Source organism: Bacillus rossius, chromosome 16, assembly GCF_032445375.1.
Source record: "Bacillus rossius redtenbacheri isolate Brsri chromosome 16, Brsri_v3, whole genome shotgun sequence".
Lineage (NCBI taxonomy): Eukaryota > Metazoa > Arthropoda > Insecta > Phasmatodea > Bacillidae > Bacillus > Bacillus rossius.
This window is the reverse complement of record NC_086343.1, coordinates 2,323,694-2,350,622: the sequence shown is the minus strand read 5'-3', so window position 1 is coordinate 2,350,622 and position 26,929 is coordinate 2,323,694. Positions and strand designations below refer to the sequence as shown.

Genomic DNA, 26,929 nt, shown 5'->3' with positions numbered 1-26,929 from the left:
GCCAATAATGCATGAATTTTTGCATCCCGCATGTAAGTGCCCAGGGTTTTCCCTGTGTCTATGCAGGTTTTACCTGGGCCCAACCTATCTCTAGTTATAGTCTAGATTTAAGAGTGACGGGAGTTAATCATGGCGCCAATCGCTGCCATGACTGGCCAATCCCCTCCTAGCACATGATGCATGCGACCCTCTTCCTGCATGGCTAATCCCAGCATGACTAGGCGTATAGGCTTCGGTCTGAGACGCACCTAGGTCCCTCCCTAACCCGGACCCCTCCAAAATACACTTAGTTTTAGTTAGGTTAGGGGAAAAAAATCACATCGGCGGGCGCGGGCCGACGCACGCACGCACACAGCGGGTGGGGGTGGAAGGAGGGGGCACGCAGCGTGTAAGGGGGGAGGTGGTGGCACATCGGGCTCAGAAGGGCGCAGCCCGGGACTATGTCAATTTGTATTATATTATGTACTCCAAAAAAGTTTAGCCTTTTCTGAAATTTTACTAAAATTTAGATCCTATAGTATTATCATATTGCTATTGGTAATTATTAATTTTGTTAAAGTATTTCCTACATAATTGATTTAATTAGGCCTACAACACTTATATGAAACATTTTGATTATTTGCATATTATCACCCCAATAATCAGTCTAACAATACTAAGTAGTGAAATACAACACATGGTCAGCCATGGACATAAAACGAAAGACAAACATAGCCCCAACACTAACTTTCTTACAGTATGGCAACACACTCTGTTCAAGATAGTATAATACATCCCTGACAGGAGCTGCAAGAAGAGTTTACGCTCTGATAAATTACTATTTTGATAAATTAACAAAACAAAACCAGCTTCATTGAGAAACAGATTAGCTAACCATATATAATGTTAATTTTGTTAGCTATACCTATAGAAACATTCAGAAGTCAAAATCTGTATGTTCCCTACAGTACCTGTCAAAAATATCCTCAATCTTAGAATTAGTTTCTATTGTCACTCCCACAGTAATTTGACAGCTTGAAGCAACTTGTGTAGTTATTGTTGTCTGGACTAGGCAATCAGGGGCCTGTTATTGCCACTCACTTCAACCTAGTATAGTAATGAGTTTTCCTATGTCTATAGCTTCTTATTGTCACTTGACAGATCAAAGTAGCTCCAGGACATGCAGCAAGTGGCTTGGCATACACTCTCACTTCCACCTTGTATAGTAATATGTGTACCTATAGCCTGCTGCTGTTGTTGCTTCTACAGTACTTCGACGGCTCCAAGCGGCCGGTGTGGTTCGTGTTCTCCGGGATGGGCAGCCAGTGGGCCGGCATGGCCACTCACCTCATGAGGTTGCCCGTCATAGCTCGCACTCTGCACGAGTGCCACAGGATACTGCAGCCCAAAGGACTGGACCTCATCAACATCCTCACCAGCCAGGATCCTGCTGTGTTCGACAACATCCTGCACTCCTTCGTGGGCATCGCTGCTGTGCAGGTGCGCGACAAGCCGATTGTTGATATTAGTTCTCATAGTTGAATGGTTCTAATGCTATGCGAAGTCCTGACTTCACACATTTTATCAGTCTATTTGTATCGAACATCCTCATAGAAAAATTTAATTTACCGTGGATATTGCATTTGTATTATTGTTTTTTCCCTTGATCTGCAGTATTATTCTTAAAATGGCAACCTTAAATTTAAGAGAGAGAGTCGTGTATTCTATTCTAATCATACATTATTTACAAAGGACTAATTCCATTGGAATGTATGACCAGGCCAGGTGTGCATGTGATAATATTAAGCATCCCTTTACTTATTCACATATGGAACTTCTTTAGTAAAGCCCTTACAAAATATGCACACAATTAGTGTGATGATATAGAATATTATTGTGCCCGCACCAGCTGGCGCTGGTGGACACTCTGAGGCTGCTGAACATCGAGCCGGACGGCATCATCGGGCACTCGGTGGGGGAGCTGGGCTGTGCCTACGCCGACGGCTGCTTCACCATGGAGCAGATGATCCTGGCCGCGTACTACAGGGGCCTGGCTTCTCTGGAGACTGAGCTCATCGAAGGACGCATGGCCGCTGTCGGTGAGAAGGCCGAGTGAATGTAGACAATATTCAGGTTCTTTTGCCTATTTACAAAACCTACTGTGTTAGATTTGTTCACAGTTTTATATTGATATTTTAAATTTTTTTAAAAGTATCCATGGCTATGTACTGTAGGGACCACGCAAGTAGCGAGCTGCACCTCATAGTTCCGACAGAAAACATTGCTCGGCACGAATCGGCAGAACGAAGCGGCAATGGCGGAGGGGTATGTGCTTGGTCTAGGCACGACCCAGCTTTATATTAGGCAGTCTAAAAATATATAGCGCAGTAATGAAAGTACATCATTTGTGTTTCTGCGAAATCGTAAAAATAAGAATGATGGCATGATGTAATAGACATTAAGCTGTGCAGTGGCACATGAGACATACAAACCTTTAAAATAATTCTAAGTATCGATAAGTCAACAAATGAATACCATCTCTCATAACGGCTGAGAAAAACACAATGTATTAATGTCACTTTCTCTACATTCATCACTGTTTTGCATTACACTGTTTCTTTTTTATGAAAGGAATTTGTCGTCGTCATTGTCGTCATGTTGATTTATTAATAATGGGTCCATTGCCATTTTTTATTTTGCAGACCCTCTTCAAGTATTCATGTCATAATTTCCCAACATGATTCCATTAGCCTACTCAGTCATATTTTGTTAGGGAGTTAAAAGAATTCAGCCTGGGTCTTAAGTACTTGCGCGGAAAATTCTCCCACGGTTTTACATTCCCGAATGCACCTCTTCATCTTTGCCCGCACTAACTCAGTAGCACTGAACTAACACATGAATGGTGGGAGAGTAATGACATGATGTCCTGCATCTCTTAAAAGTCGATCAAAAATGTTCTCCTTTGGTTTGTGTTTTTCAACTAATTACATCAGCAGACATTTCAGCATTTTTGTACTGTTTTTCGAAGGAGGCTTTACTAATTATTTCTCTCTCTCTATTTCTCTCTCTCTCTCGGCTGTGAATTACCTTGTTACTTTTTCTAAGTTTTACATTCGGCTCCACTACTCGTCGCATACTACCTGCCAATATACTTCACACGGTTAGTAGGATTTCCCCTCCCCCATCAAAAATACATTCCCATCCACTTCTTCCTCTACTTCTCGTGGCGACCCGCATCCTCTCCTTACCCTTCACCCCCCCCCCCCCTCTACAACCACAAAAAAAAAACAGCTCACACGGATCCTGGACTGTACAGTATTTTAACATTACCAATTATTTTTTTCTCAGTGTGTGTCATTTGTATTTCAGGTCTTAATACATATTACCTTATCTCTCTTACAGTGCCATTCTGTGGTTTAACTTGCAGAGACTTATTTTTTTTCTTAAATTCTAGTACGGATTTGTGTTTCTTGTACTTTTGAAATGTTTGCACTGTTGTAGAATAAACCATACAGGTTTTCATATCATGTTATGCAGTATTCATTTTTTTTTTAATCTGGGTCTTAAATTAATTTTTTTTTAATATGTAACAATCGGAAGAAATTTTCACCGCCAAATAAACTTATGTACTTTTTCATGTCATATATGAGAACAATTTTGTTTAAAGCTGCTTCGTTCAATGCAAATGATTTAGTAGTTTACATTGTGTTTCATTTATAATTTAGTATTCCTGATTCTACACTCCCAAATATATTTAATGCATAATTTTCTATTATGCAGGTCTGGGCTACAAGAAGATAAAAAGCATAGTTCCTCCGAGCATCGATGTAGCTTGCCACAACAGTATTGATAGCAGTACTATTTCTGGACCAGCTGAAGCAGTTACGCAGTTTGTAAACCAATTACAAACGCAATTGGTTTTTGCCAGGGAAGTCAATGTGTCAAACATTGCGTATCACAGCCGATACATCAAGCCCGCTGCACCGAAACTATTGGCTTACTTAAAGACTGTAAGTTCTGAAGATGGAATGTTTATTAGATTTTTTTTAACACTCACAATAATCTTTTATCGTGCTATTATATTAGCATTCTTTTAATTACTGTACAATTTAAAAAAAAAAGTCAATCCTCTAATGTATGTTATGTCACAACTTCTGCGGTCTTGAATTATTTAAGTATAATTTTGCTTTTTATTTACACAAGCTTTAATAATTTTTTAAATAATTATATAAATACCACATCAGCACAAATCTGTAGTGACATAGTATTATAATATATAAGCAGTTGATTTTCTGATATAAAACATATTATGTAAATGTGTTCATTTGTATTTTTAAGAAATATGTTTAAAGAAAATAACATTTAATATTTTACGAATTAAATTGTCTGAACTCATATCTCTGTAAATATTCTTCTTTTTGCCATTCAGAAGGCACCTTCACTAGAAAAGTCCCGAATAATGAATTTCTAGAAGGAATGGCAGTGGCCAATAAGAGCAAGCCGCGTTAATGTAGTATTTGTATAGGAATTTGGTTGCATTGTTCATATAATGGGATGTGTTTTCCTCAAAACATTGTAGATCCAGGGCCAAGGCGGCACTCCGTGACTCATTTAGCACTTTATGTAGTGATTTGAAATATTAATAATAAGACATATCGGTGGCAGAGTTATGCAATGTTTGTTTTGTCTTTCAAGAACTGATTGAATTTAAATAACAAAAAAAATATTTTCTCAACAATCGTTTGATTTAATTAATCACTTGTTCTAATAATGTTTGTGTACAAGCACCGTAATGTTAAAACCTTCTCAACCCGGGCATCTACCTGCAGTGCACGTGTTTTCATGCATTGTAACCATTTTGAGTCATCTGGCCAGGCCAGTCGGAAATGTTACAGGTTATTCAAAAAGGGGCATGTTATTGTCCTTTATGCAAGCACTGCACATTTGTACCATGTATTGTGTCATAATGTAAATATCAAAATAGCTGTCCATGTTTTGCCATAACCTAATAGGTCCCTTATAATTTAATTCACAGCTACACTAATACCACATTTCATATCATAAAATAAACAGGCTTAAGTGGTAGAGATACTTCTTTTCTGTAACCTCAAAGATAACAATCAAACCATGTCAAGTGTGTGTCGTGTAGGACGTGTGTAGTGGAGAGGTTGGTGGCCCTGCGGGGGTCGGCTAGATGGTGTTTGTGAAGTCGTTCGGTTGAGTGGTTGATATTGGGTTCGGGAGTGGAAGGACACAAGGAATATGTTGAACAGCGGGCGAAGCACTAACAGCATGTCAGGAAGGACACAATAGTGTGGATATCCGGGAAGACATAGACGATAAACAAGATTTTTTGGTCTACCTGTTTCAGACCAAAGTCTTAGAATTGTGTCTTTCAGATAAAGCCTGTCCTCCAAGTAGAAGTGAGCTGCCTTTTGCAGTAAGGTTCCAGTTCCACCCCTGGTCCGAAATTCATTCCGTGTGATGGAGCGGCCATCTGTACCACGCAAATCTTTCCAATCCATGCCTTCTTGCCTATTCCCAGCTGCATGGATTTATAATCGTGCCCCCAGCAGCAGGCTGGAAGAAGATGAGTAGCAAAAATGGAATTTAATCCAAACATTCAACTTTACCATCTTACAGAAAAAATTCTTCCTTTATAAATTACTGGGCTCTAACAACAAAAAGGACATAAGAATTCAATAATCTTTAAGTAATTTTATTTCAATGATAAAAGAAAGAAAATAATGTCAAAAAATTTTATTTGGAATGATAAATATCAAAGTATATCCTCGTTTAACAGCCGGTTTATAATATCAATCTTGCACTGTTCAGTTTTTATTGTGAGTTTACAGTAAGGTTATAAAATGTTAAAAATGTTTAGCCAAAAATGTGTTGGGATAATCTTGCTCTATTGTGTTACTGGTCTCACAATATTTTTAAACAAGAAAATAAAATAAACATAAAATAGCACATTGAGAACACACTAGAACTACATACTACTTAATTTTTATATATTTTGGGTAGTTAATTTAACCTTACATCCCACTTGTGGAAAATAAAAAATGTTCTGGCTGCATATCCAAATGTAAGTTTTTCACTAGGTACTTCCACCTCTGAGGTTATTATAGCAATAACATTTTTATTCTGCCAGATTTTCTTCCAAGATATTTTTTAACTATTGTTAATCATACCATAGAAAACAGTGGGTCATCAACATGAAAACGTTTTTGACACTGTGACGTTATCATCTTTTGTTAACACAAAACGGCACTGCTATATAGTGTTAAGAGGTTGCAATACACGTACTCAAGCAGGCGACTCATAGGTAACACTCGACTCTCACCATACAACTACAGGGACATTCCATTAGTGGGCCACTTTCTGACGACTACACTCCTTCCACACGAGTCCGACCGCAGGGTGCTTGGGGGTTCTGCAGGTTTCCAGGGCATCGTCGCGTGAACAGGCGTAACTACGACATCTTTGTCATCGCAGCTTTGAGTGTTAGGTCGCAGGTCACTGATGAAGTGACACTTTGGAGGGCAACGTGACCTTGACATGGCGGGGCGCCCTGCGAGCTGCAGGGCGAGCGAGCCCTCGGTCTCCAGTGCGAAGATCGGAGCATCAGGGACGGTGTTGTGTGCGCGGCGGACGAGCGAGTAGTGCGAGGTAGCGTGTTGGGGCCGAGGTGCGAGGATCGGAGCATCAGGGACGGTGTTGTGTGCGCGGCGGACGAGCGAGTAGTGCGAGGTAGCGTGTTGGGGCCTCGTGTGCGAGGATCGGAGCATCAGGGACGGTGTTGTGTGCGCGGCGGACGAGCGAGTAGTGCGAGGTAGCGTGTTGGGGCCGAGGTGCGAGGACAGTAGAGAGAGACACAGTCGAGCCGAGCTCCAGTGGGGAGAGTGAATAGTAGAAAAATTAAACTGAGATTAGGTTTGTGCACAGTTATTAAGATTGTTGTAGTTCAGGAAAGAAAGTGTTTCTACAATTTACTAAATCATTTCAAATTATTTCGGGCTATCCTTTCCGGACATATATTCCCACAAGTAACAATAGCATTAAACTGAACTAAAACGAGAGCCTTTAAAATTTAAATTTGCCTCTGTCCAGTGGCACGTAACACAAATATGCTTCGTAGTCTGTTAAAAAAATAATAAAACCATTCTACATATATTGTAAAATTAAATTTTAAAACTCAAAACAAAGCAAAGAGTAACAGATGTCACTGCATTATGTACGAGGAAAAAGCAGGTTAAAATGCATTTAAATCCTGATTCGTATATGCAGTTTGATAACAGTCTTCCGTGTTTTGCTGACATAAAACCAACTAAATTTCATGATATATTTTACTGTAAGCTTCTTCCAAATTCTTCCTCCGATTTTCCTGTCCTGTATTGTAGTTGACGTACCTAATGATCCCACTGCCTACGATGCATTTACCAAATGAGCTACAATCACAGGTAATCCCGGAACCCAAGCAGCGGTCGCCTCGCTGGCTCAGCACCTCCGCCCCGGAGGAGCTGTGGAGCACAGACGAGGCCAGATACTCGTCAGCTCAGTACCACACCAACAACCTGCTGAACCCAGTCCTGTTCGAGGAGACCAGCAAGCACATCCCCAAGAATGCCATACTCATAGAGATTGCCCCTCACGGCCTCCTGCAGGCCATACTGAAGAGGTCGATGGCAGCGGACTGCATCAACGTGCCTCTCACGCAGCGAGGGAACCAGAAAGGTCTGGAGTTCCTGCTGTCTGCAGTTGGCAAGTGAGTATTACAACACACCCTATATATCATGCTATCCTCGTAGAGAAAGTCCCTAGTTAGTAGTATATAATGGCTGGTCCTGTGCAGGGTGTAGAGTGAGTATTGAAGATTGGGGTATGCCATCTTAAACGGTGAAATCACGGCACCATCTTGGAATACTTTGCAGTTCAAAATTTATTCATAATATGTCAAAAATTAAGCAAATTAGCAAAAATTGACTCCAAATTCTCCTAAAAGTAATATCTAACAGTAGTTCCGAGCCCAGGAGTAGGAATGAGGTGACTAGTGCCACCTGCCATCTTGGGTTGTGATATCATGGCCTTCATCTGTTATGACATTGATATTTGTTTTTAAAAATTATACTAAACAGACCTAAATTCGCTAAAACATCAATGTAAATTATTTTTCTGAGTTAGGATTTTACATCACAGAATATGAATTTTAAAAAAAATCCATTTTCGAATAAAAAAATTCCTGTTTTTATAGGGAAAATTGACAATTTTGGGCAACAATAATGTTGGTGTTTTGAAATGTCCCCAAAGAGTATTTAACTCACACTCCACCAGCCTCTAGCCAGCCTCTGGGGGAACATTTTATATTGACCTCTGACCTTGATCCATAAAAGTTTAAATCAAAATGCTTATATTTTCCTTCTACCAAGCCCCAGTAAGCCTCCGGAAAGACATTTTATATAGACCTTGAGACCAGCTGCTCTCTTGGATTCCATCATCTTGGATGACGTCATGTCCGCCATATTGGCCCCTATTATTGGAAATCTTTAAATGTTTAAGCAAAAAATTCGGAAAGAATTTTAAATGTAATAAAATAAAACAATTAAATTACAAATTTAAACACAATTTTCTGAATTATAACTATAAGATACCTAACAAACATGTCTCATTGTAGAAAAGAGTCGAGTACTATACAGAAGTATTTTTTATCCTGTACTCTTTCTATGACACTACATTTTTCACGGTTAAAAACATGAAATTTCAGTTCATTTTCACTAGGCTGACCAGGAATGTTTGCAGTAAAAGTAATAAGATTTTTTTATATAAATTTTGAGAAAGAAAATGGTTATCTAATATAGCTTTTTTTTTTTGTTCATTATTAACAGTTTCAAACACAAAAGGTTAATTTTCAGAAATAAATAAATAAATCGCAGTATCATCATCATGAAAAAAAAAATTAACACATGAATATTGCCCTGTAGAACTTCTATATTCATATTTTGAAAGTCTCCAAATTTATTATTACAGTAGAATCCCGCTGATGCGACCCCTCACGGTTTCAGAAAAAAATGGACTTATAAACGGAATAATCGCAATAGAGAATTCGGGGTGTCACCGCATCGTCGGATACATCGTGTGAATGCCGCTCGGGCAGTGTGTAGCCGAGCTCAGCGCGTCCACTATCGCAAGAAAAGCCGTCTCAGCTGTCATGTTATCTTACCCGCCCGTACGAAAAGCCACTGTGGTAGCTTACCTTCTGCGTGAGAAACTGTCAGCATCATCCTCCCCTCCCACACCGCGTGCGGCAAAAGCCAGGTTGTATGGTCCATTCTCAGTAAAATAAATATTTTTATGGGCTTATACGACTGTCCTTCGCCGTTAATAAATACTTTATAAGTTTTTATGATACAATTTGTTTATTAGTCACACAGCAGTTTCTGCAGAAAAATCACTAATACCTCAAATTTTATTGAATGGAAAAATTTAGCAGGGCCGTAAATATATTTATTTTACTGCATAGTTACTTTTCCGTCTGCATTCCAACATTTTTTTCCCCCTTTTTTTACGCTGTGAAGGGCCGTGGAAAAGATAATTGCTTGAGCTGTCAAAATAAACATCGCTGACGGCAAGGTTGGGAGCGCATCCTGTCGGTCTGCTGCTGTGATTATCTACTCCAAAAACATGTCACAGCATTTCAGGATAGCATTGTTCTTATATCTTTCGTTTATGGCCGAATGTTTTCTACCTGAACCACACAAGTTCCTTCGCCACATTTTGAACGAAAATAACTACCATCCGGCTAGCATAGCCGAACTCGCGTGACGCGATTTCACTTAGCGCGAGTATTTATCGGAGCCCATTGTTCGGGGTATGCAAGTCCACGCAATTTTTTTTGTTTAGCTGCGCATGTGCGAAGTCAGCGATGTTATAGAAAAATAGCCGAGAACCAAACACCTGGCGACATCACATCACACTAACCAGTCGCAAGACAAAGGCACGGGACAGGGACGGCAATAGACGTGCGCGTAGATGCTATCAGGTGATCCGCGCAGATTACCGGTATTGGCTAGCTTGGACAGTCTAGAGGGGCGGTATCTATTTTTAGCCGTCTTTTGTATGCCTGCCTGCTTGCAGTACAGTGCTCGCCAAGATAAACGTGAACACATAGCGCCCAACAAAGTGTAACAGACTTGTTTTTCAGCCGATTTTACTCAAATTTTCGACTTTCTCTGCTCAAATTTTTCACGGTTTCTCAAAAAACGGTCGTATAAACGGAATGGACGCATCAGAGGGGGGTGGCATCGGCGGGATTCTACTGTAATTTATTTTATACTCTGTGACCTACCATTCAAATAAATTTTAAACCAAGTGTTTGTTAAACCTCTTATTGCTACTTTATCCAATTTATCTATAATTTTTTTTGTGTGAAAAGCATTAGCAAGATCCAACATTACACCAATACATTTTTTTTATCTAGTTCTATGGCTTTATGCACAAAGTTTGTTACTTTGCTTAGAGCATCATTTTTTTTTTCTTGAACCTTTCATAAACAACATTTATTTACAAAGATTATTTGTTGTTATCTAAAAATAACGCATTTTTTAAACACATTGTTATAAAAATATTTAATGTTACCTAATATAGAGACTGGTATGAAATTTTAAGATGCAGGGTTACTCCACTTATGGAAGGGTATAAAATTCACTTCCTTTAGCCGTTTAAGTTTATTTTAATATAAGAATTTCAGGTTTTAAAAAACATTAAAGGATTCTTATATATCCACAAAATGTGTTTTCAAACATAATTTTTTACCCATTCTCCAGGGGAGAACCCTCAGGAAGCCAGCTTGCTTAGGTGGTACTCCCTGTAGCCCAGGACACCCCAGAAACAGGCCTATCCAAAATATATTCTAGATGCTTATCCCAAAGCTCCTAAATACTGGCTACACCCACGTTGACAGAAGATTAGACTGTTAAATCATGTATCCTCTTCATCGTAATGAATCACTATGTCCTGTTGCAGACTATATCTGGCAGGAGTGGTCCCTCGTGTCAGCGCTCTGTACCCACCGGTGCAGTTCCCAGTGTCCAGGGGGACACCGTCCCTCGCCCCCCTCGCCACGTGGGACCATTCCAAGACATGGCGCTTGACGAGCGAGATCAAAGTGGTATGTTCTGCACACGAGGTGAATGGTGACAAAGCAGAATTAATGAAGTTGTCGATGACTGATGTTATTTTAATGGTTACCAGACAGTTCGGCTGATGTTCAAAAACACCACCTTCAGCGGTAATGCATTTCTCCGCATGCATGTGAACTGTGCACATTGCTAGTCAAAGCATCAAGGTCGAGGTGAGCCACATGCTCAATGCATGTCATGCATATCGATACCATAACATTCCATGATTCAACTTTGTGCACGAGATTACATCTTGGATGGAATATTTGCTGGAGCTTGAGAAAATCTTCAGAGATTTTTCAACCACAACAAAACTAAATATTCTGAGGATAAGAAGAGCTCAAGTAACATCTTGATGATCAGAGCGATGATGATGATAAAGGAAATCAATCACCTCCATGACAAATAGATGCTGTAACATTGCTTTTAGTAATATGCTCCTTCCTGTATGCATTATATATAACTTCATTATACTCTTGTAAATACTGTTGGTTTTGCATAAGGCCAGTTTTCACATTTAACTTCAATAAACCAAAGAATAATATATCTTTTTGATCATAAAAAATATCACTTTCCCTTCCTCAAATGCACTGCGACATATAAAGTAACAGCCGAGCAGAACATACGTTTGAACCAGTTGCACTTCGAAAGTTTGATGAGAAATACGATTTTCAGAAGAAACACATTTCACACTAAGGCCCGAAAAACTCATAAGACTCTTTTAAGGCGGAAAACTTACAAATTTTGAGGGCAAAAACCTGAAAGTTTCAACGATAAGACCAACTGAAGATAACAGTAATGTGAGAAAGGACTCACAGGTATAGGGGAAAACCAGATAGAGGTGTAAGATGGACACATGCACACATGTCATTCCCATTTTAATATCGTCCTAACAGCCTTCACACAATCACCCCTCACATCCCTTATTTACATTGTTCAACCAAAAGCCAAATAAAATTTTTCTTATTTTTTGTGGTTTCATACAAAGATTTAATTGGAATTATGTTATGATTGATTGCAATTTTAGAGTTTAAAATGACTAACCTAAATAATTTTTTCAGGTATTGTCCCATTTAATACAGCCAATACTGTAGACATACTCTCAATTATGTAATGTAAAACCCAAAATAAAATTTATGTTCTTGACAGCACTGCCCACATTTTAAAACAACACTACACAAGTTTTTCAATTTTATGATGTGCATTTTTCAGGATGAAAAAAAAGCATCGAAGAGAAATTTTACACTGACATTAAATGATGAAAGTTATCGAATGCTCAAAGACTACGTAGTGGAAGGTCAAATTATTATGCCAGCTGCAGCTATTGTTGTAAGTACCAGTTATTAAATATAATTTCAAACAAGTTTGACAGTTCTTGATTTACTCTTTTACTAAAATTCTGAAAAAAACTTATTAATCTATTACTTTTTTTTTAAATAAATACCTTGGTTTACCTTGTCTGTTAATTAAACCTGTAACTTGTGCATGTTTACCGTATAGAAAAACATGTCAGCATTCTGCACTTATGGTCTATATTTGGCGATTAATGCCTTCCCAAGTGGACAGAGAAGATATCCGAACCACCGATCAGAATGAAAACTTTACAGTAATAATAATCCAAATAATATCACGGGGAAAAATTTGTAACAGGGTAACTTCCTCGCAATAAAAATAAACTATGTCTTATTTTGGGCAATTTCTAAAACTTTAGGATAATTGACAATATTAAAGCTGGTACATAAGTACTAAGCAAAATATACAACTCTCAGGAATGTTACTTGACCGTGGTGACATTACTATACCAAATAAAAAGTCTATAGAGTGTAGTAAGAATTTCAGCATACCTATATATAAAAATTTTGTGTTTCTACATTTAAAAATAATAATTAATATTCTATAAGCATTGATAATGCTTACAATATGATATTCAAGACTATTGTGTGAAAATATATTTTTAACTTTAAAACATGCACAATAAACTCATGAAACACTGTGAACTTGTTTTCTAGAGTTTTAAAGTTAGAAAGTGAAAAAATCCATCACTAAGAGTATCATTTCATTATGGTTTCAATTTTATTTAAAATGAAATATTCTTCACATCCATACATTATATGGCTGAGTATTTTTAATACATTTTTGCAGTAAACACACATTCATAGGTAAATTGTACATCTAATAAGCTTTTCAGGTAGCAATAGCTATCACTGTTACTCCTTGGTGGGCTAGCCAAAATAAAATAGCATTTTACAATATTTGTGATGTGATGACAGGCATCAGGCAAGACGTCTCCCGTGGTGGGGTGATCCCGATTCCTACGGGACCCCGCACAGGAGGCTAGAAGATTCTGCGACAACCGTGATTATAGTTAAATTAGCAACAATGTATTCTGGTCAGGACGTCTGTCGTGCATAATAATTTCGAACACAGGATGTGACGCCGGATAGAGATTTTCTCCCGCGTCGAGGGTAAATGTCTCCGTGTTGCCGGAGAACAGAACGAAGACGCCAAGGTCACCTTGCCATCGCTGTTCCTGTCTGCTGTGTGTGGTGAGCTCTGCCCATGCCTCGTGTTCGTCGGCCACCTTGAGGGGATGCAGTCCTCGAGCGCTGGTTCCTGACCGCCAACTATAGTCATAACTTCTCTCTCTCTATCTCTACCTAGCCACGCTATCCCGAACACTGCCGAGACGTCCTAGAGGTCTGCAGATTACCAACGCCCACATCTACAATATCGCTGAGCAGCCGAAGATCAGGATTCGTGTGTTTTCCAACTTGTGCCATCTTGTTTGACGATAATTCAGTCGTGTGTGTTGCTGAATTTCATCACACACCAACATGACGTGTTAGCCTCGCTCTCTATAGTAGTATGTATTGGGGGCTCCGGAAACAGGCGCTGGCGCGTGGCGCTTGAGCCGGTCTGCAATCTTGGATTGTAACGTCACGGCGGCCATCTTGGATGGCCTTGACCTTGAACTTTTGACCTCTACCATTAAAATTTTCAAAAATTTAACCAAAATTCCTCAAAATTCGCCATAATTTCCATTTTTTCTGTAAAAAAAAATTCCACAATTCAAAAATTAGGATTTCGAAAAACATCAAAATACTTTTTGCCATAGAAAGAACACAATGTCCTAAAAATGGCTTAAGCATCCATGTCTAAGGCTCCGATAAGCCATTTCTAGGTATAAGGATATCATGACCAACATCTTGGATTATGACATCACCGTTGCAATTTCCTTTACGGTCGCCATCTTGAAAATCCGTAATTTTTATGTTAGAAAATCGGGGGAAAATTTTAAAAATCAATAAAAAATTAATCAATAGAATTGAATAATAAAAATTTAATAAAATATTATTTAAAAACCACAGTTGCACATATTGTTATGGTCGCCATATTGGATTATATAAATGTTGCACTTTTCATTATGCTAGCCATATTGGTCCAGTACGATGTCATCGTTACACTTTACGTTACGACCGCCATATTGGATCCTATTAATGTTGCAATTCGCGTTACGGCCGCCATCTTGAATACCCGTAATATATATGCTAGTAATTCCAAAAAAAAATCCAAAAAATATTTTTAATATGCCTACTTCAAATGTTTAGTTATTTAAACGATTTTGATCCTTGGTTCGATTTCCGGCGATAGTAAACCAGTAATTTATTAATATATTTAAAAAATTCTCATTTAAAAGTAATAAAAACATCTTACACCACAGCCAACATTTTTAATTCACCACTGTATAAATTGTCATTATGGATGCCATCTTGAAAATCTTTATAATACATTTTAATGAAAAAAAGTTCAAAATTCATCAAAAAATTAAGTTATTTGAATACTGATTGATTAGATCGATTCCCGTACTTGATCGAAACTGGTAAGAGCTTAAAAAAAAAAAAAAAAAAAAAAAGTCCTTGCTCCATGGAAGCTACCTAGACTGACCTCACACCACCAATACCAAGGTATATATATATCGTCAACTGGTATGACGTCATGTCCGCCACCTTGTCTTCGTCCGCTGGAGGCCGTCATCTTGTTTTCGTCTGCTAGAGTGTGCTAGAACCATGTTAGTATAATTTTCTGTTCACCATACCTTTGTCATCAACTGTTGGCATTGAACTTTTACCTTGACTTTGACCTTGAACTTGACGACCATCATGGATCCGACATTTTATGTTCAATACATGCTACCAGGAGCTACCACCTGCTAGAGGACATTGCCACCATCTTGTTTTCGTCTGCTGGAGGACACCATCTTGTGTGTGTATTCGTCTTGCCATCATGCTAGTTTTATTCTAACCCGCTAGAGTGCAGTAATCATTTATTATTACTGAAGTGCTCGCCATTTTGAAATTTGGGCGCCATATTGGAATCGTGAAATTATTTAGATCCTCCACTGCTGTAGTGACTGCTATTGTGACTGCTTTACGCCACAGGTGCTGCTGTGGAGAAACCTCGGAGACATGATCTCACGGAACTACAGCAAGATGCCCGTCATGTTCGAGGGGGTACATTTTGACTACTTGCCGATGTTTCCAAAGAATGGTAAGCACAGTGGATGGGCTAAAAACATAAAGTTCCTACGACAATAGTTTTAATGACCAAAATTATTTTTCATTCGGGCTGTACAGAGTTTTCTCATGGGTGTAGGATGTCTGGACATAAGAGTCTTCCTCCAACGAGCCTCTGGCTGTTTCGAGATCTTCGAGGAAGGAAAAGGGCAGATATTGGTCAGAGGCCAGGTAAGAATCATAGAGGACGCTGCTGCAGAGTTTTCCAGCGAAACTGAATTTGATTCCGAGGACGGCGAGAGCTTAACGTCCCACGATGTCTACTCGGAGCTGGAGTACAGAGGGTTCGAGTATGGAGAGAAGTTCCGCAGAATAAGAAGTGCGACCGTCTGCAAGAAAGGTGAGTATCGTCCAGCAATACCTGGGATTAGTGCTGAGGAAGTGATACAGCCACTCAGATATTTGGTATCTAGACCAATTCACTTAACAAAACACAGACAAGTACATCTTGCTACAAATGTTTACAATAGAGGAATTGGGGTCAGGTGGCTCAGTGATAAAACACTGGACCTGGGTTTGAATCATGGTCCGACCGACATTTCTGTCGTCCATGATCCCTGAAATCACTCCAGGTAAAAATGCTTACCACAGCCTACGGTCAATTCCCCCATCCCCCTACCCAAAAAAAAAATAATATGCCATTAAGAGGTTGGATCCTATAAGTAGATCTAAAACAATGCTCGCAAAAATATAAATTATCCATGAACAATTTTGTATACTATTTTACAATACAACTGTACTTCCAGCTCAATGATCTTATCTTAATCTTGTCGTGTTCTCATTCCCCAACACCAGGCTGCAGCGCTGTGATAGACTGGAGCGACGACTGGGTGGTGTCCATCGACTCACTGCTGCAGTTGGCAGTACTGCAGTCCACGGCCAACAAGCAACAGCTGCTAGCGCCCATGTTCTTTCGGAAGCTGGTCATAGATCCACTCGCAGAAAACAGGAAAAAGAGCACCAAGGGTATGTCACAGCATTCGGCTTCACAGATGCTAGTGTGAACTGCCAATCACATCTTTTTTTGGTGTCACTCTAATTTGTTTCATAATTTCTTCCACTTTGTAAAAAGGTATAGTTAGTTATGATTTTCCTGTTTATGCCCTATAAAACTGTTTAGTACAAAATACTTAAATACGTGGTTTCATTTCCCTAGAAGTTTAAGAATTTAAATTAACTGACTGTTATTAGTTTCTTACAACATTGGTGGTAAAATAATTAATTATTTAATTAACTTCCATACTATAGTAAATTTTAAAATATAGGTAGGCATTATGGCAAAGCTGTGCCCTTGATATCCAGATATGATATCTGCGTGATCTGGGACTTGATGAGTTGTGTTTGAAAACAGTCGCAGCGAAGCGGCCTGTGAGCGCGCAAGAGCCGGCGACGGGACTAGCGTGCCTGTGGAGGTTAGGAAGTGGTTGCTTGCAATCTTTCCCGTGTTGATACTTATTCGAAATAAGAACGATTCCTCGCCTCCCTTTCCTGTTTGAATAGCAAAACAGTGTTTATTTAAAAACAAAGTTTAATGCTAATGCCTTGCTGCTTTGATAACATTTTTGTTTAAAAATACTGACTTCATTATGGTGTTTCTATGATTTGTCCTTACGAGTTCCTTTCAAGATATTAAACAAACTTCTTGCATCAGTCTTTATACAGCTACGGTTATTTGCTATCCAACTGCCAACCAGTTGACTTCTAGTTCAGAACAGACACCCGCTCCAAACACATATACCCCATGCAGTACCAGAACTAATGGGGTTAGGAAATATGCAGCAGTTTGAAACTGTACGCATCAAGTTGAACGAGGCCAAGCCAGTTTCTATATTTTTTGATATTTCTCGCTAAAAAGCAGCTAAAAGCAGATCCAATATGGCGAATGAAACATCATACCGGCTACTGTAATATATTACTTTGATATTAGTGGTGGGAGGTCAGTCTGCTGGTAGCCTCTGTGGATGAAGTATCCATCCACATATTTTTTGCTCTCCCCAGAGCTCCATGAAGTAAGTGTTTTTTATTATTATTAAAAGTGATTTAAATAATATTTCTATTATTTTACTATTTTTATTGATTTTTCTGATGAAAATTACGGATTTTTAATACGGCAGACAAAGGAAAATTCCAACAATGACAAACATACTTCAAAATGGCGGATACGATGTCATAATTCCAAATAGTGGTAAATTATAGTTTCTAGAAAACAAAATGGTGGAAAGATCTAGAGACCAAGATAATGGAATAAAATTATATGTTCTAAACACAAAACCATGTTCATTACATCGTAATTCAGAATGGCGGAAACATAAATAGCGAACCAAAATGGCCTCTGGTGTCAAGGTCAATATCATCCAATATGGCTGCTGTGGCATCACAATCCTAAATGGCATTCAGCACCTCGGCACCTTAACCTTAATCCTGTCCCGGGAGCCCCATTCCTACCCTACTATATTGAGAAATCTAATTTAGTTTGTTTCGAAAAATGAAAATGTATCGGGAAAGAGGTTATAGACATAGTATGTAGAATATACACAGTAGTAAATAATTTTTAAAAAAAATGTTTTTTAATTACATTTTATTTGCTTGTAATGTTCCCCGTCTAAAAATGCCGAGAGGTTGTGGGACGGAATTTTGCAAAGAAGGGGTGGAAGAGATTTCCCAATTGGTACCCTTCCTGTCAAAGGAAGGGTAGCAATCAAAGACAAAGTAAGCAGTCCTGTCTGAATAGGGGAACAAATCAGAGCCAGAGTAAAATGTCCTGTCAGAGGAAGGGTACCAAACACCGATGGAGCAAGCAGTTCTGTCAGAGGAAGAGTACCAATTAGAGATTTAGCAAGCAGTCCTGTCAAAGAAAGGGTACCAATCCCCACAGAGTAAGAACTCCTATAACATAAAGGGTACCAATCTGAAACATAGTAAGCAGTCCTAACAGAGAAAGGGTACAAATCTGAGCCGCAGAAAGCCATCCTGTGAGAGGAAGGCTACCAATCAGATATGAAACAAGCAGTCCTGTCAAAGGCAGGGTAATAATCAGAGATCGAGCAAGAAGTCCTGTCAGAGAAAGGGTACAAATCAGAGATGAAGCAATAGTCCTGTCAGAGAAAAGGTACTAATCAGAAATGGAGCAAGCAGTCCTGTCAGAGAAAAGGGTACAGTCACATATGGAGCATGCAGTCCTGTCAGAGGAAGGGTAGCAATCAGCTAACCCCTTCACCAATCTCTTACATTGTCCTGTTTCAAGCTAACCCCCTCATTACTCTATAACCTTGTCCTGTTTCCAAGTTAACCCCTTCTTCTCACTCTAACATCGTCTTGATAACAGGTAACCCCTTCACCTCACTCTAAGATTGCCTTGTTTCCCGCAAACCCCTTCACATTACTCTAATATTGTCAGGGTTCCCACTAACCACTTCACTTCTCTCTAGGATTGCCCGGTTTCCCGCTAACCCCGTCACTTCTCTATAATATTGTCCTGAATAAAGCTAACCCCTTCTACTCTCTCTAGGCTTGTCCTGTTTCCAATGAACCCCTTCACCTCTCTCTAATATTGTCCTGGTTCCCGCTACACTCTTCACCTCTCTGTAGGCTTGTCCTGTTTCCTGCTAACCCCTTCACCTGTCTCTAACCTTGTCCTGATTCCAATGAACCCCTTCATCCCCCTTTAATAATGTCCTGTTTCCCACTAACCCCTTCAACCCACCCTCTATAATCTTGTCCTGGTTCCCGCTTACCCCATCACCTCTCTCTAGGCTTGTCCTGTCTCCCTTGCTAACCCCTTCAACCCTCACTAGGCTTGTCTTTTTTACTGCTAACCCCTTTACATCTCTCTTATCTATTCCAGGTTCCAGCTGACCCCTTCACCTCTTACTAAGCATGTCCTGTTTCCTACTTCCCCCTTCACCATCTATAATTTTGTCCTGGTTCAGCTGACCCCTTCACCTCTTTCTGGGCTTGTTCTGTTTCCAATGAACCCCATAACCGCTCTTACATTGACCTGATTCAACTGTCCCCTCTTCACCGCTCTAACATTTACCTAAATTAAATGAATCCCTTCACCATTCTCTAATTGTATCTTGTTTCCCGCCAACCCCTTTTCTTCTCTCTAATATTGTCCTGTATCCAGCTTACCCCTTCTACTCTGTCTAGGCTTGACCTGTTTCCAATAAACTCCTTCACCACTCTCTAATATTGTACTGGTTCCCGGTAACCCCTTCACCGCTCTCTAATATTGTCGTCCTGGTTGCCGCTAACCCCTTCACCTCTCTCTAATATTGTCCTGGTTTCCACTAACCGCTTCATCGCACTGTAGGCTTGTCCTATTTCCCGCTAACCCCTTCACAGCTCTGTAGACTTTTCCTGTTTCCAACTAACCCCTTCACCTCTTTTTAATAATTGTCCTGATTTAAATGAAACACTTCACCACTCTATAATTTTGTCCTGATTCCAATGAACACCTTCACCCCACTCTAATAATGACGTGTTTCCTGCTAACCCCTTCAACCCACCCTCTATAATCTTGTCCTGGTTCCTGCTTAACCCTTCACCTCACTCTAGGCTTGTCCTGTCTACCTGCTTACACCTTGAACACTCTCTAGGCTTGTCCTATTTCCCGCTAACCCCTTCACTTCTCTCTAATATTGGCTTGGTTAACGCTAACCCCTTCACAGCTCTGTACGCATGTCCTGTTTCCAACTAACCCCTTCATCTCTTTTTAATAATTGTCCTGATTCCAATGAACCCCTTCACTCTCTAATAATGTCTTGGTTCCCGCTAACCCCTTCACACTCTCTGGGTGTTGAAGGGGTCAGCTCAGCTGGATTCAGGACAATATAAGAGAGTAGTGATGAGGTTAGCGGGAAACAGGACAGGCCTAGAGAGAATTGAAGGGGTTAGCGGGAACCAGAGCAGAAGGGGTTTTTGGGAAACAGTACAATATTAGATAGTGGTGAATTGGTGAAGGGGTTTTAAGGAATCAGATCAATGTGAGAGAGGTGATGGGGTTAGCGGTAACCAGGTCAAGAATAGAAAAATGTGAAGGGGTAAAAGGGAATAAAGCCAATATTACAGAGAAGGGGTTAGCGGGAAATAGAACAAGCCTACAGAAAGAAGAAGGGGTTGGTGGGAACCAGAACAATATTAGGGGTGAAGGTGTTAGCGGGAACAATGACAATATTAGAGAGAGTTGAAGGGATTCATAGGAAACAGGACAATCCTAGAGAGAGCAGAAGGGGTCAGCTGGATTTAGGACAATATTATAGAGAAGTGAAGGGGTTCATTGGAATCAGGATAATATTAGAGAGAGTTGAAGGGATTCATAGGATACAGGACAACCCTAGAGAGAGCAGAAGGGGTCAGCTGGATTTAGGACAATATTAGAGAGAAGTGAAGGGGTTCATTGGAATCAGGACAATATTAGAGAGAGTTGAAGGGATTCATAGGAAACAGGACAACCCTAGAGAGAGCAGAAGGGGTCAGCTGGATTTAGGACAATATTAGAGACAAGTGAAGGGGTTCATTGGAATCAGGACAAGATTAGAGAGAGGTGAAGGGGTTAGCGGGAACCAGGACAATATTAGAGAGGTGAAGGGGTTCATAGGAATCAATTCAATGTAAGAGTGTTGAAGGGGTTAACAGGAACAAGGACAATATTAGAGAGAGGTGAAGAGGTTCATAGGAATCAATTCATTGTGAGAGAGGTGAAGATGTTAGCGGGAACAAGAACAAGAAAAGAGAGTTTTAAAGGGGTTAGCGGGAACTAGGACTACATTAGAGAGATGCGAAGGGGTTATTAGGTATCAGGTCAATGTGAGAGAGGTAAGGGGTTGGCAGGAACCGGGACAATATTTGAGGGATGTGAATGCGTAAGCGAGAAATAGGACAAGCCTAGAGAGAATTGAAGGGGTTAGTGGGAAACAGGATAATATTAGAGTGCGGTAAAGGGGTTCATTCGATTTAGGTCAATGTAAGAGCGGTGAAGGGGTCAGCGTGAACAAGGACAAGACTACAGAGAGGTGAAGGGGTTGGCTAGAAACAGGACAAGATTAGAGAGAAGTGAAAGGGTTAGCGGGAAACAGAACACACCTTTAGATATGTGAAGAGGTCAGCTGGAACCAGGACAATATTAGAGAGAGGTGTAGTGGTTCGTTGGAAACAGGACAAGCCTAGTGAGAGGTGAAAGGGTCACCTGGAACCAGGACAATATAAGAGAGATGTGAAGGGGTTTGCGGGGAAACAGGACAAGCCTAGAGAGAGATGAAGGGGTTAGCGGTAAACAGGACAAACCTAGAGAGTGGTGAAGGGGTTAGCTGGAATCAGGACAATATTAGAGAGAAGTGAAGGGGTTAGCGAGAAACAGAACATGCCTAGAGAGATTTTTAGGGGTTAGTAGGAAACAGGATAATATTAGAGAGTGGTGAAGGGGTTCATTTGATTTAGGTCAATGTAAGAGCCGTGAAGGGGTCAGCTTGAACAAGGACAAGACTACAGAGAGGTAAAGGGGTTAGCTGGAAACAGGACAAGATTAGAGAGAGGTGAAGGGGTTAGCTGGAAACAGGACCATGTTAGAGAGAAGTGGAGGGGTAAACTGGAACCAGGACAAGATTAGAGAAAGATGAAGGGTTTTTTTGGAATCAGGAAAAGGTTAGAGGGTTACCAATCAGTGTCGGAGTAAGCTGTCCTGTCAGAGGCAAATCCAATTTGTGATGGAGCAAGCAGTCCTTTCAGAGGAAGGGTGCCAATCATAGATGAAGGAAGCAGTCATGTCAGAGGAAGGGTACTAATCAGAGATGGAGGAAGCAGTCCTGTCAGAGGTGGGGTACCAGACAGAGATGGAGCAAGCGGTCGTGCCAGAGGAAGGGCTGCCAGCGCCTTTCCTCGTGTGTCCCGCCCTTGGATGCTTCTACCATCGCTTCGACCACTCTTGTCCTCTAATGTGTAATGTTGCGGGTATAATATACAATATCATGTGAACAGGATACTAGAATCATTTATATTTGAACATTTCAGTTACAAATTATTTTATATTTACTGTACAAAAGGACATTATATTGACTTTTTCTTCATGCAGTGTGTTTGAGCTTCTTTAGGCAAAAAGAGGGGTCACACATGCATTTATAGGATATCTTTTTTTCTCAAGAAAACAGTTTCATTAAAAAAAAAATTAAAGAAAATGCTGCACCATATTCATTATAGAAAAGTATGAAAATGTACTAATTTATTAATTTTTGTTTGGGAATGGGATATAGATCAAAATCAGTCCCTGTTCAAATAACTAGATCTTCAAAATAATATTTTTGCCAGGAACTAATATCAGTCATAGAATTGATTGTTGTCTGTATTTTGTATCTGGAAATGTTAGGTCAAACTACATACTAATAAAAATCACATACCCTGCAGTTAACTGGATTAATGAGAGATTTAACATGATAACTCAGGTTGTGCTGTATAATTAAAACAATGGGAATCATAAGAAATCAGTCTATTTTCCTATTTTATAGATTCTTGATATAGTGAAACCTAAACAATTTGATCTCTTACTGATACATTGGCCACATCCCTAATGTAGATCAAGAAAATAATGTTTGAAGCACAATATTAAAGTAAATATTCATAATTTGTACCAAACGTGAGATTACAAGCTATGACCCGAGAAATGGTACAATGACATAAGATATATTTATCTTCTTTTATTTATAGAAATAGTTGCACAGTTTCATAACTTCACCAAAACAGTGCGCTGTGGAAGCATCGAAGTTAGAGGAATAGAGACCAGAGAGATGCAACTGGAGAGACCACTTGATGTTGCAGTTCGCAAAACCAGTTTTGTTCCCTTCAAGAAATCAAAGATACAGGTAATGTAGCTTAAATATCCTTCTTCAATATATATTAAAACAGATTGAATGTTTAGAAGTGTTAAGTTATATTAAATTACTTTCATGATTTGATTTATAGAATGCCCAACAGTTCATCAAAAGAGCTATAAGAACATCATTAGAAAACAAGTATGGTCACTCAAGGAGTAGAGTAACTTTGACAATCTTGGTTGATGACAAAACCACAAAACATCCTGATCCATCAGCTGCAAGCATATTCACGGAGATGAATAATTTTAAGGTGAGAGGATAATGTATAACTTCGTTGACTATGGTATGTGGTTTGTTATGTTTAAGTTGCCAGGTACATAAGCAGTTTGCATTATGTAACAAAGGTCAATGTTGCAAAAAATAAATATGTTTAGAATATTGTTGGGTTTGATATTAAACTTAGTAACACAACAGCTAAACACATGGATTTCTCAATGGCCATGAATGATTGCCTGATGCATCCCTCATGTGATGAGTCAACCCTGCCACGACTCGTTCGAATAGTATGTGATCACTTATTGGGTAACCAAGTGGTTCAAATCATTTACATTCCTAAATGTTGCATTGTCTCAGGTATTTATAAATAACTTTCCAATTGGTATTTTATGATGACAAATATGTTTTCAGAGTTCCATTTGTTAGAAAACTTTGTAGTAACGGGTTGATAAATTAAACTAATAGCAGAAGTAGCACAGATAAATTTTGTAAAAACACTGGTTAAGCCATAAAGGTCTTGCTGTTTGGTACACTTCTGTGTAAGCAGCCTTGGTAAATACGCACTGCACCTGCTCCATTTTTTTCCACCTTGCCATCGACATATTGGCAGTTTCTGCAGAGGTCAAGTCTGAGTGTTATTGCTGTTTGTGAAATCTGTAATCGCAACACTGCGCTTATCTCCCTATGCCAAACGTGTAAACGTACCACAAACTGAACACCAAAATGCAGGTGTTTGACTTACTCCAAACATCTAAGCCCGACTCGTCACCTGCTTCCCACGGACAGTCTGAGTACGTCCTGTCAGCCAGGGGAGAAGTCCCCTGGACCTTCGCAGGGTTTCATTTCCACACATTTGTTCCTCGATAACAAGTGCTTGTTTTGGCACTCCCATTACATTTATCCCCTGCAGTTTGTGAACTGCCTGTAGATGAAATATTTTACTAGTTCTTAGCCTCGCCATTACAAAAGAGCAGCGAACTGCATAAAGGTAAATAAAATCGGGGAATAACTTCACATATTTTGTTATCGTGTGAGACTATTCATATTTGGCAGATTGACATCAAATTATTTTTAGAAACATTTTTACAAGCTAAACAGGTAATATAAATCAATACAGTTTACATCAAATGAAAATAATTTTTACTTTAAATGTTCCCATATTTCCTGTGTTTAAGTCATATATTATATAACTTGCTTCGTTTTTTGGGGCTTCGCTACAAACCCCCTCTTCTAGAAGACTTTACCTCCAAAACAAATATCAAAAGGGGCTTCGGCCTTAAACCGCCCATAGGGGGTTTCACCATCCGGTATCCTACCCACTGGTAACTTCACCAACAAAATACGCCCTCAAATCGTACATAGGGAAGCTTCACCTAATCGGCGGTTTTGACCCCGACGATTCCCTCGGAAGGACTCGCTCCAAACTTCCATCTATGAAAGGGGCTCTCGCCCAAAATGTCTCTAGGGATGATTTTCCTCGGCAAGACATCGCCTCTAACTCCAACTTGGGGTGTTATGTAAAGATATGTATATGGATGGCAAACATTTAATTTTAACTTATTCTCTAAACAGTTGGAGCCATTAGATTTGGCAACTACATTAGCACATACAACAGCCATAAGCATGCCAGTTGTCATGATTCTTGCTGCCAAACAAATGAAAAATCATATGCAAATGTGTCCAGATGTGCATTAAATAAAAATTTTCACCTCAGTCTAATCTATAACCAACAGAAATATGACACAACTTTATAGTATCATAATTGTAGATCTTTGCATATTATATAGACCTACCAATTTTTAAAACTGTATTTTTTAATTTGTGTGAAAAATATGTGATATGTATTTTAGTATGTGTATTAAAACATACATAAATGTAATTTTTACATACTTGTAGGGCAGTTAGAATCTCCAAATTCGCCAGGAATATTTGTATAGTAAATTACCATATGTGTGTAAAATATTTAGCTATAGCAGCTGTATATTTATGGAAATAATAATATATGTGCGTAAAAATTTGCACTTAATCTAAGTTTCCATAATGGACCTCTGAAGATAGATCTGCATCAATGTTGAATTTTTACTGGGTTCAAAAAAAATTTCAACTTTTTGGAATTGTCATGTCAGTCACAGGCCAAGAGCTATTAGTTGGCCAAATTTCAAGTCACAGGCTTCTCTGTATGTGGGTTAATATTGGTATGGATGAGTGAGTAAATAAGTCAGTGAGTCATGTGTAGGGCTGTATGTTTTATTAGATTCATGCTTTCAATGAAAAGAGGAGAACATTATGAGAACATTTCGCAGGTGTTGCTGAAACACTTGTCTGTGTCTGAAGATCTGAATACAATCGACATTACGCCTGGGTCTATCGTACTAGCGAGCGAGGACACACTCGAAACAGGGGTAATGCTCCTCAGAAACAACAGCATATTCCTGTTGGCCAGCATATCTGCGGGTAAGGACATTGCACTGCCCGAGGATGTGGCTGTTATAGATGAGCAGTGCTTCGAAGAAAGAAAGTGGATGTTCATGATTAAGGTAAGCAGATTCAGTAGTTCCCTGATGATGTGTTAAGCCTATATCTACAACAGAGAGGTTAATCTGGAAAAATACACGAACACGGATGAATAAATATGAAGGTACAAGCGGGGTGGGTCATTCATTACCTTCTGCACTATAGAGAGTTATGCACTAACAAAGATAAAATATTTTCCACACTGCCACTAGTAACTGTAGTTGGAACTTTTGACAAATAGCTCAGTATTGTTGCCAACTTACCACTTGGCTGCAATTATTCATGCCACGATAATTTATCAGAGTTTGTCAGCCCTCAGTCCATTACAGACTTGGGTGATTAAGATGTGAAATGTTGCTCCAAAAACAGAGTCAGGTATATTCTTCTGAATATCACAAAGTCTCTTCCTAGTTACATGTATACTTGTGGCATAATAAATGTAAAATGCATTTTAATTACCAATTAATTTAATTTGAATTACCAATGTTAATTACCAGGGACCAATTTTTAAGCAGATTTTAATGTCCATGTAAGTTCTCTATTTAAAACACCTTCAAACTATTCAGTTAATGTATAAAAAATGTCTCAGTCAAATGGTGGTTAT

At 39.3% G+C, this 26,929-nt stretch overlaps 1 protein-coding gene across 4 annotated transcripts in view; it reads left to right on the top strand.

Moving 5' to 3' along the window:
- Positions 1 to 26,929, top strand: part of LOC134540396 (fatty acid synthase-like) — a 140,720-nt gene that overhangs the window by 35,970 nt on the left and 77,821 nt on the right. For 3 of the 4 annotated variants that reach the window (XM_063383105.1, XM_063383104.1, XM_063383106.1), the window contains exons 10-21: positions 1,249 to 1,479; positions 1,889 to 2,078; positions 3,760 to 3,989; positions 7,443 to 7,747; positions 11,002 to 11,146; positions 12,369 to 12,485; positions 15,596 to 15,704; positions 15,810 to 16,070; positions 16,526 to 16,696; positions 23,429 to 23,583; positions 23,684 to 23,845; positions 26,115 to 26,348. In XM_063383105.1, the coding sequence (XP_063239175.1) occupies positions 1,249 to 1,479; positions 1,889 to 2,078; positions 3,760 to 3,989; positions 7,443 to 7,747; positions 11,002 to 11,146; positions 12,369 to 12,485; positions 15,596 to 15,704; positions 15,810 to 16,070; positions 16,526 to 16,696; positions 23,429 to 23,583; positions 23,684 to 23,845; positions 26,115 to 26,348 (2,310 nt within the window). The remainder of the gene's footprint in view (positions 1 to 1,248; positions 1,480 to 1,888; positions 2,079 to 3,759; positions 3,990 to 7,442; positions 7,748 to 11,001; positions 11,147 to 12,368; positions 12,486 to 15,595; positions 15,705 to 15,809; positions 16,071 to 16,525; positions 16,697 to 23,428; positions 23,584 to 23,683; positions 23,846 to 26,114; positions 26,349 to 26,929) is intronic. The other variant, XM_063383102.1, reaches the window with a different exon arrangement.